Source organism: Centropristis striata, chromosome 3 (genome assembly GCF_030273125.1).
Source record: "Centropristis striata isolate RG_2023a ecotype Rhode Island chromosome 3, C.striata_1.0, whole genome shotgun sequence".
In the NCBI taxonomy this organism is placed as follows: domain Eukaryota; kingdom Metazoa; phylum Chordata; class Actinopteri; order Perciformes; family Serranidae; genus Centropristis; species Centropristis striata.
In genome coordinates, this window is record NC_081519.1 from 15,688,705 (window position 1) to 15,700,267 (window position 11,563).

At 38.6% G+C, this 11,563-nt stretch overlaps 1 protein-coding gene across 3 annotated transcripts in view; it reads left to right on the forward strand.

Annotated features, from left to right (window-relative positions):
- Window positions 1-11,563, forward strand: part of slc2a9l2 (solute carrier family 2 member 9, like 2) — a 122,898-nt gene that overhangs the window by 46,162 nt on the left and 65,173 nt on the right. For all 3 annotated transcript variants that reach the window (XM_059328582.1, XM_059328583.1, XM_059328581.1), the window contains exon 8: window positions 9,070-9,257. In XM_059328582.1, the coding sequence (XP_059184565.1) occupies window positions 9,070-9,257 (188 nt within the window). The remainder of the gene's footprint in view (window positions 1-9,069; window positions 9,258-11,563) is intronic.

Sequence of the window (11,563 nt, forward strand, 5' to 3'; positions counted from 1 at the left end):
GTGTGCAAAACTCTTAAAGGCAGGTTCAAAAGTTTTAGAGTCTTAAATTATAAATAAATAAATAATAGATCAAACTTCTGGCTTGTAAATGTTCAATCTTGACTGAGGATTATTCTTTCAGACATGCAGTTCAGAAACACAAGCACATGTCTGTTGAGAAAACCAAATCTGCATTGAGTATTTTTTAGTTTTGGAAGGCTATGCAATCTAATAATTCTAATAACTTTTCCTCAATTCCTGCCCAGATCTAGGTCAGTGACTGTTTATGTCTGACCATAAAGAGTTAGCTTTTAATAAACATTTTAGCAGTTTGTCCCCTTTTCAGGGATTAGATCCCTCGCCAATTCATTACAATGTATGCTCTAATGTAGCCCTCTGTTAACCCTGGATCCTGTCTCTTTAAGTGTGATTAAATATGCTCTCCTTGCCATTAATCTCAAAAAGCATGCTCGGCAGAAACATTTGGGTCCCTTTTTTCTTAGGCTCTTGTCCCAATTTTTCTCAGAGCAACTACTCTAACTGCGTGTGCTTTAAGATTTTAAGTTCAGTGTTTGGTGTGAAGACTTTTAAAAAATGAAAAGTGAAGGACCAATCATCTTTCCATGTTTTATGACTCTAGTCACAGTTCTTACAGTGTCCTCAGTCTCGTCTTTGGAAGTTTTGAAACTCAAGAATTCCTGTCGCTCAAACAACATAATTAGTTTCAGAGACTTTGTTGGAGTAACTACATTACTGTGTGATGTTGTTGAATGTTAAAATGCTGGGATATAAGAAGGAACAGCATGGGGTCTGGGCGTAACTCAAACTGCATGTGTTAACGAAGCATATAGAAACATTTGATGACTTTGATCTGTTTCGTCTCTGGGGTGATTTAAACTCTTTGATGTCTATGTCCATACATTATAAATGGGCACTCTTTGAAGGTTTTACTGCTTTTGTTTTTTACCTTTTAAATCTTGTCCCGACAGCATATAACAGTATATATATAAAATCCATGCGCAGTCCTCTGAATACATCTGCCTTTCTCATTTACATTACATTTCATATGTAAAAAAACATTAAAAATAAATTCTTTTTTTTTTTTTTTAAAGAAAAGAGATTTCAAAATATTGCAATGTATTCAGTGGCTTTCACAGCAGTGTAAAGTACATTTTGTTGTATGCTTTGCAGCATTATAGTGTTTAGCTTCCTCTATTTATGATGATTACATGATATACATGATGATTACAGATACATACATGATTACAGGTTTTGCACACCCACAGTGTTGGGAGTTATTTCGACTGACTGGACCTCTGCTTCCTCCTTCTGTAAAGCACTTTGTGATTTTATCTGTGAAAAGTGCTCCATAAATGAACTTACTTGCTTTACTTACTTACTTACTTACTTACTTACTTAATCAATAAAAATAAAGTGTTATCAGCTCTAATTTATACAGTATGTATCAACTGTGTGGGTTTACCATGATTGTTGTTGTATGTAAAAAAACAAAAAAAAAAAACTTTGTTGTTGAAACAGAGGCTGAAAGGCTGATTTGGGAACCAGGTTTTTGACAGAAAAAAATGCCACGGGGAAAACAAGACTTCTTAAAAGCTCATCAGATTGGCATTTGTAATGTCAGCAAGGTATTCTCTTCTGAACTCTCTGTTTTGGACAGTGGTTCGACTAAAAGTATGCTGAATTAGCTTTTATGCAGTCTTGAAACTAAAAATTGTACTTGAGAGACTTCATGTGAGTCATGTGAGCAGAGGCACAGCTCAAACCACATTGTGTTAGCGAGGCATGTAGCAGAAATGTGACGTCAGTTGTGACTTTGATCTGCTTCCACTCTGGGGTGGTTTGAGATCTTTGATGTTGATGTACATTATAGATGGGTAATCTCTTAAGGTTTGGTTGTTTGTGTTCTCTGTAATGTGGAACATCCTGTTTCTTATTTTATACCATACATAGAATCCATGATAAAGTGATGAAATCCATTTGAAAGGAAGGCTGATATTTTGCAGTTTTGAAGATTTTAGAATTAAAAAATCTGATGGTTTTTTTTACCTTACTACTTATGTATGTTCTGCAACTTTCTGTAACTTCTCATGCAATAGACGGGCTTTCTCATGATAAAAAACAAAAAGGGAAAACATTCTTGACATTTAAATACAATTGATGAAATTGTATTCACCACACATGTGAGACATTATGATGTCTCATAATGATGTCACACTTCAAAACAATATCTGATAGAAACATCATAAAATGTCAAGAATGATACATGGTGATTACACCACTGATATCCCCTTCAGGGTGAATTTTAGCACATCGCCCACTAAACTGAATTAAGGGGGGAAAGTTTTTGCCTAAGAACTGCTCGGGGGCAGTGCCCATATATTAGAAAGCACGAAATTGGACTTAAAACGTAATCCTTTCTTTTGTGTGTGGGAGTAGAAATATATTAAAGATGTTATTATTGATATTCAGACAGAAAACAAGACAAAAAAGCAAGGCAAAAGTCTGCATTGATAAGGGGTCGCTTCAGGTAACGGTGAGATGTGAAATAAGATCTAATTTAATCTAGTTTAATTAACAGATCTATGACTTAAACACTGCCATAGATTCTTTGTATAAGCAACTTATTATGACCCAAATGTAAGGATTGCATTGGAGTTCATGGAAAGCCTCTCATGCATCTCATACCAGACTTGTCTCCCCTCAAAAACGTCAATATAATTCTTGTGTACATGCTTGTCAACAATGCAGAGTTTAAATGGCGGATGTCACACTCGGGGCAGGAGGGAGGTGGATGGGTCAGATTATTCACCCAGGAGAACGGGCTTGTGTCCCGTGTGAAAACAAAATTAAACAAGCAGTACTGAACGGGCCCTTGCAGTACACGCGTGTCGGGGTATGCTGCCGTCGGGGTGCGTGCAACTCGCCCATGCGCACGACGCAGAGACTCGCGCATGCGCACCGCGAAGGGGCCAGTCTATACCACCCCTATGAATTTCATTGCCTTAAGTCTTATGGTCTGGGCACAGTGCCAAATATTAAATTAGACTGCCACCAGAGCGCCACCTAGGGGCTGATCAATAAAACCTTCAAGGGTTATCCTCAGGAGGACATTGACAATAAGTATACCAAGTTTGGTGTTAATCTGACCAACCGATTTGGAGATATAAAATACTTCAATTTAAAGAGCGCCACCGAGTGGTCATCGGCCAAAATTTTGCACAGAGCCTCAGGGGCTCATGGGGAAGTAGTAACCGTTAACCACATGTTTAAATCTTTGATAATTACATTTAGGTAGGAGGGCGTGTCGAACTAATTTATTAAATACACCTGGTGACCATATTAGGGGGCGTAGGGGTTACAGGACTTGTTGGTTTAAAGGCTTATCAGATGCCAAAAATCACAATACAACGCTGATAACACTGACATGATTTTATGACATGAAGTGTGGAAAGTTATCACTCACGCTTAACGATGCTTTTTATGATAAATATCTGTAATGAAACGAACTCGAACTTAGTTAATCTTCAAACTTTATTGCTAAGGGTTTGGAATTCAAGGACTGTGCTTCTCCTTCTCTTGATGGAGCACTTTTATTTTTAGCTCCTTCTCTCGTTATGCCATCTGTCTTTGTTTATAGCTGCTCTTGCCAAATAAATTATTCCAACCTTGAGTCTGTTCAACAAATTAGGAATAAAGAAATTTGCATCATTTCTCTTTTCTTTTATAACTAACAAAAGAAAGAAAAAGTGAAGTAGGCAAGAAGAGAACTTTATAAATCAACCACATCAAGTTGACAACTATAACAAGTCTGTTCTTCTGACTTCTGAATATATTTAACTGCTGTCGGGCTGCGTTGGTATGTGCTTGAAAACATGTTTGTCTGTGGTTAGACAACTAGTGAATGTGACTGGTTGTGTGAAAGCTCCTTGAGGAAGAGATGAGTGTTTGATTTAAAAGGCATTGTACCCAGACACATATTTCCCACTACTGCCAGCCAATATTTTGCTGGCTCGAGTCTGCACATTGTTGCAGATCCATGTTGTTGGCTCGTGTTACAGGGCTGTGTTGGGGAATTGTTGTCGACATAAACAGATCTTGAGGGGTGGGCCTGTTGTGTCCTATCATCATCATACAGTGTGAGACAGGAACAGCATGTTCACTTGCCCCCCCCCCTTTTCATCTTGTGTCATGTCGTATATCCGTAGTGGTCATGGCCTCCATTTAAAGGTCACAAAGGTTGAAGATGAGATAGTTTAGTTCACTAAACGCTGTGAGCGTGATTGCCAAAATGTGCTTAATTTCAGGAGGCTTCACTCCGGCACACTAATTCAACCGCAGCTCTTCGTGCATTACAGTGTGTGCTTGTTTCTGTTCTCTCTATAGTTTTTGTCAGAGTGGCTCAAGGCAGGATGCCAATTTTCTTTTTTCTTTTGCAGTTTCAGAAATAACCGACTCCCTGTGACATTTATTTTGCCGTCATTTCCCCCATTATTGTCTTATCAAATTCCCTCACCATTGCTACCTATTGTTGGAGAAAACCTTTAAGAGTCATTGTGCAGAAATATAAGAATCAACCAGCTAATTAAATGAGAAGGTTGGTGATATTTTTCAAATTTGTATTAAACAAACCCTGATAAAAAGGCCAAAATCAGCAGTGAAATCAGTTCCATTTATGTCAGAAAGTTTTTTTTGGCTCCAATCCTAAACTGAGACCTATTAAAAAAGTATCTGCCCATAACCAGTCTGATCCAATACGTATACAGCATTTACCTTAATGTTTAGAAGCCCTTTATAGGGCACTCATTGAAATACTTAGACATTGAACATTTCAACCCTGAAGTGTGGAGGATATTACAAAACTCTTACTTTTGTGACTTTTTTATTTTGCAAATCAAGGTCAATTGAGTTATTATTATGATTATATGTATTATTATGAGTATATGTATTATATATTACTATGATTATATTTTTTATTATACTGATTGGTCAGGTGTTTGGATTAGACATGGTGTCACTATCTGTGACGTAGACTGATCTTCGCTGATTAGTTGGAAGAAATCCATGTGGTTCTGCGACCTCACGGAGAGGTCACTGCATAGCTGCAGCTATGTATAAAAACTGTCCACAGAGCAATTCAACCAAACAACAACTGATTTTAATTTTGGCCTGCCATCAACTTATTCATGGAATCAGCATTAACTAGCACCAGGTCCAGCTATATGACCTGCCACTGATGGCATTTGTCATTAAAGGGTTGGTATTGTAAACGGCTCTATGCTAATGATAAATCGCATCTGATTTAAGAAAGTCTTGCATTTTGCAAACCTTTGTGTCAGAACTGCAGCCCATTTTTTTTCTTCACAATCACACATTCAAGTGTGGCTCAAGACATCTGTTTAAAAAAAATGTAAATAAGGAATCACATAATCAGAATAATAACGTCATTCATACAGCATCTTTCAAAGTGAAATGTTCACATTATAAAATAATAACTAAAGTTTAAATAGTTACAATAAACACTTTCACTTAAGAAAAAGCCAAACAATAAAAGGAATTCTAGGAAAAGAGTAAGTCTGTCCTCCTGGGGCAGGGAGTTCTACAGCAAAGGCCCGGTCATCTTTAAATTAGAGATTTTGGAACTATTAGTAATGCCTGATCAGGCTCAAAGTGACTTTGAAGATCACCCACACACACACACACACACACACACACACACACACACACACACACACACACACACACACACACACACACAGCTTTATTAAATTACTTAGTTGGGCAAAGCCCCTCACCTGAGCATCTAAAATAAAAATAAAACTGTGGTCTCTTAATTAATGTCATGATTATAATGCTGCTAGTACTGGGACCAAATATTATCATACCACCATTGCTTTATCATTGCTACACAGATGGCCACTGGAGTTCATTTTGGGTCAATCAGTGAGTCATACACAGTCCAGGTGCCCATGACAACTTATTATTGCACAACATGTTTAGTGTACAAATACACTACTCCTATATATGAGTAAAATACACTAAAAACTACAGCGCTCAGCAGTTTTCAGAACATTTCTTAGCCTTTTTTTAAACCGGAGCTGATTGATTATATCTGTAACCTTTAAAAAATAAAATCAAAGTGGGAAATAGTGGCCTTGGGGCTGAAATTATTGACTTTGCATTATTGCTAGGGTCTTCTCGTGGGACTTGTTGACAGGAACAAAATTATAGAATAATTCTTTCCATTTAAATTCCAGCAAAAATGCCTCCACATTAACCCCTCCTCCAGCCCCTGTTAGACTCTTTAAATATTAAACACCAGTTTTGGTGTTCTTATAAGCACGGCAGTGTTGTAGAATGATTCCTCGAGCAGTCTGTCAGTCAGGCTGCTGTGTGCTGTGAGTACTCAGGCCACAACAGTGACATGGAGTGGAGCCCTGCTGTCCTCCTACAGGGAAAATAAAATGGGTTGCCTCCTTGGGGACAAAGTCAATGCTTCACTGCACATCACCGAACATTAATATCATGTCATGACACTGACAGTGACGGGCCCAGTATGATTCTGGATTAAAGCAGGTTTCCATAGTTTCTATCAGCAGGGAGAGGCAAATTAATGCTCATTTGCATGTAGTAATCTGGAGGATAATTGTGTTTAGGTAAGATCTCATGGTGGGCAGCATATTCTGGTAACAGAGGGTCATTTCAGCATGATGCCTTTTTCTTTTCTTCTCTGGATCCGTCCTTTCCATCCTCGCCTCCATACAGGATGGAAAAACTACTGACCTTTTTTTAAAAAAATAAAACCCGGTGAAAAGGTACAGCATGGGCCAAGGAACAACCCATTACATTTAGGAGCATATCAGAGTCACCGGGTGGATACACATATTTTCTGTGCTGTATTCACCTCCAATTGGAATTATATGATAAATTGGTTCCTGGTCATATTTGTTAAAGATTGTGAGATTTTTGGGGCATTTTCATAGTGACAGAGAAAATGAATGGGGGATACAGAGGGGCTGACATGCAGCAAAGGGACCTCGGGCTAGACTCGAATCTGGGTCCACTGAGACAAGGACTCAGCCTTTGTGGTATGCGCTCTACCAATGATCCACCAGAATGCCCCCCGAACATATTTTATGGTTCACCTGATCCGTTTCCTGCTCTGTGTGTCACAAAAATACATGCATGATCTTGTCTGAGACGTTTAATATCAGAGTCTTGTCTGGTGTACTGCAGCAGTGTGTGTTTGCTCCTACACACTCTTCATGCCTGCAACATGCCACCCTGGAGACTTTAGCTTGGCTTGTCAGATCTTCCTGCCTTCTTTATGGTCACTGCTCACACTGTGTAGCTTACCACCCCCACATACGGCTGCTGCGGCCTGCTTTTAGTCCCTGTCAGTGTATACAGATGTGCTATTCTGGGTGGTGTCCTTAGCCTGTTTCCACCTCAAATTCCCAGAACCCCGGGGACTTACCTTGAGAGAGAGAGGATTAAAGTGGGGAAGGTCCCTTTATACCAACCTTTTCCCTCCAGTTCATCACATTCAAGTTCCAAAGTCCAAACAACCTTCAACTAGCCATGCTGCAACAACAAAAAAAACTGCCTGAAACCAGCTAAGCTCTGCACACATGCAATGTGTGTATATTTGAGTTTTTTCTGCCGTTGACTGAGAGAAGAATATATTCCAATTTATATCTTTTGTACAAAAAAAGTACAATAAGTAGGGCAGGGTTTTTAATGAAAGTTATTGTTATCATGACACTTGCCATGTGTACTGTAGGATAATTTGTGCCTGTGACCCATAAAGACAACTTCTTTTACATTAAGCTTAATAATAAGACTTTTTTTTAATCACTGTGGTTGGTAGATATAGATAACAATAAGATTGAATTGAGAATATGACAGGCCCAGACTGTAGCCTTGAGGTACGCCACAAATGTGTTTAACTACACTTATAGATCCTGTCATCTTTTTTTGTTTATGAAGTTAAGGTTATATTTATTGTTCCCATCAACATGGATTGTGTGCGTATCCCTGAGGCCCAACCAATGTGTTGGATGCATTATAATCTTCAACAAAAATTTACAAAGTCAATTCTTTGAAAGAAAGTGAAAAATCACAATATATAAACATAACTGAGACCTGCTCAAAACATTGTCTTTTAACTCCAGTGTAGGTTGATACCACCACACAGAACCTTTGAAACAAAGTTGCTCGCACAGATGTTTTTTTTTTGGCATGTTATAAAAAAAACTTACTGGAAACAAAACAACCCAGTTTTCACAAGTCATTTTTTGTGAGCTTTCTAGATAAGAAAACATTGCATTCAACAAGCTGTTCAGATTTTGCTCCTCTTCACATGAAGGCTCATTATAATAGAATCCCCTACCATCTGGGTATCTCAAGCCATGGGAAGCCTTGAGAACTACCATATTATGCAATATTTTTTCTTGCAAGCCAATCAGACCAGACTGTAGTTTTGCGTGATTGTTTCTTAAAGAGACAGGTACTAAAATGGAACGTCTCAGAGAGAGCGGAATGCAGGTTTAATCTCAAAATTAAAGTATGTTGAAATGTTCCAGTAGAAACCCAAAACACAAATAAGTACCTGAAAATGAGCATAATATGTCCACTTTAAGTGAAAAAAAAATTGGCTTAAAAACAACAAACATTTTAGCAACATAAACTTAGACATAGAAACAAACAAAGTCTTTTTGATAGCTTCACCTATCGCATATCACCTGGAGGCTGCAAGGCTGAATGACCCTTAACAATCATGGGGGCAAATGTAAATAGGCATAATTCACAGTTCGAAAACAGAAAATACATCTCACAGATACAGGAATTCACTCACTCGGTAAAGCTACAAAATGTAGATTCCAGTTTAATCTAAGTGGGCGTTCAGTTGTTAACAAATTGCACCATTTATGAGAATATGACCTCATTTGCTGGGGGATAAATGTGGATCTTGTGTGTATGTGTGTGTGTGTGTGTGTGTGTGTGTGTGTGTGTGTGTGTGTGTGTGCGCGCGCGTGTGTGTGTGTGCGTGTGTGTGTGTATGTGTGTTAGCCTTCCAGAGGTTTTTGGGGAAGAAAGATGTGTCCCAGGAGCTGGAAGAGGTCCATGCGGAGGCTCGGGCTCAGGACAACCTACACACTGCCTCTGTGTTACAGCTGCTGAGGAGCCCAGCTGTTCGCTGGCAGCTCATCACCATCATCATTACCATGGCCTGCTATCAGCTCTGTGGCCTCAATGCGGTAAGATGCAGTTCTTATATCACTTTTCCTCAGATTGTTATTGGAACCTTTTCATGTTTCACAGTGTGTTATATACTGAGGAAACATTATTGTTGTTATTTTATTTTCTATCTAAAAATTCAGAAATTTCTAATTTTACATTCCAAAAATTAATTTGTGGTCGTATATATAGATATACATCCTTTCAACCAAAGTACATGAGCAACAGGCTGGATATCAGCAGGAGACCTTCTTGTAGTTGCGCTGTCTTGCCTCAAATCACACCTGAAGAATGTCAATCAGTTTTGTGCCAAGTGGACAGATCCATGGCAGGAAAGTGAAAGTGTCTTCTCTTGTCCTTGAGTGACCTAGTCAAAGCAATTCTCACCCTTTCAGTTAAATTCCCAACCATTCTGCCTCCTTTTCATTAGAAGGGTGCAGGACAGGGGATATTCAGGAGTAGATAAAAAGGTCTACAATATATAACACATAAAGATGGTGTACATCATCTGAGAGCTAGGAACCTGAAGTTTAATTTAAGATCCAGCGTGTGTTAAGTTGTTCTAGTCATAAATCGGAAATACAATTTTAATATTTATTATGTAATTAATTCAAGTTATTTATAAAAGTGGCCATGCCCATGCTCAATTGTGTCTCACTGGTTGATGTGAATTTTGGGGAGAAACCATTTATTCCAGAGACTTTGCTGCTAAATTCAGCCATTTTTGACCACTTGGGAATTCCCTCCAATATACCACATTAAGATACCAAGACCTTTTGGAACATAAAAAAATATGGTTTATGGGTTATGAATTTGGTGTTTTGACATTTTGGAGATTTCTGCAAGAATAGCATTTTTCCAAGATTGGATGTTGAGCACTTCTGTTCTAGAAAGTGTCGAGATTGACGACAGATGTGACGAAAGTTGGCACCACTGCCTGCCTTACATTATTGGTATCTTATTGACAATTTGGAACTGTGTAACCCCTGATCAGATGGGCTGTTTCAACAACAAGTGGCTGCTGCCAGCAGGTCATTTTTCTTTCCAGAATGTGTTTCTCCCCATAGTGCTAGTGGTAGCTTTGAGGCCCTCTAGGTGGGCAGGCCCATCTGGCATTTGCCAGAATTGGCAGATTTCCAGTCTGGACTGGTCTGCTGGGCAAAAGGAGTTCCATCTGCCATTTTGAGGTTAAGAGGGCTGAGGTTAAGAAAAATTAATTTCAAGGTTCACAAATGGACTAATTACTGTGGTCCATACACATGGCTGGTGCCAATGCATTTCTTCAGTCTTCTAGTTTTATCTATATCTACAACTTGTGAAAGACAGAAAGTCTGCCAGGCAGTATGATTGTAGGGCAAAGACTAACAGTTAATGGCAGACTTATCAGTGACAAAGTGACTGCTTGTCAGTGGCTCAGGTGTAGCAGCACATAGCAGTGCCCCATGGGTCTCTGCATGCACAGGTGTGACCCCATATGTGTGGTCTCTTTAAAAATAAGTTCCTCTGCTTATTTTCAAAGGTTATGCTTGCAAATCACATTCTGTTTTAAATTGTTTTTGTTGCTTTTTTGTTATAAAAGAATAATGTTAAAATATTATCATTCATCATAATAGGGGTCTTGTGAATCCAGTTTCTTCAGTTAGAATGGATGTTTCTCTTTAGGTTTGTACCCAGTACCATTGTGTATGAGACCATGGGCATGGACAAGTCACTGTTTGGCATTGTTCTCTAACGTTGAATGGGTTCCGTTCTGGTTTGCGCACCTAATGGTAAACTGAAAAATAAAATGATTCGGAACCTGAAAAGTGTGTTCCCAAACCAAAAAACCCAGGTTTTCATTGTGAACAAAACTGGCTCTTCAATGCAAGGTATAATCTTCTACATCTTGTTATCATTAATAGCTGCTCCTTGCTTGTTGATCTGTGATGATAGAACAAAACCTTGCAGGTATTCCCATGGGACTTGTCCAATTACAGGACCGACTTTCTCGGTCGAGATGCAGGAACACTCCTGCATGAAGAGAACAGTTGCTGCTTATTACTGCCATCTGATACTTTAAATAGAGGGAATGTCAACAGTAAACAAAGACAAACTGACTTTAGATCGGTAAATTCCATCTCCATGAGGAATACTGTAAAATAACCTAACAATTAGAAACTTAACTAGCTTTAAATTGCAATTTAAAATGCCATATGCCTATTCAGGCGCTACAAACAAAAAAATAATGCAGCAAAAATTGGTAATTTTGAAATTTCTGAATTAAAGTGGGCAAACACATTTATTCTTTGACTGACATGTATGACTGTGTATGTAATGTATGCAAATG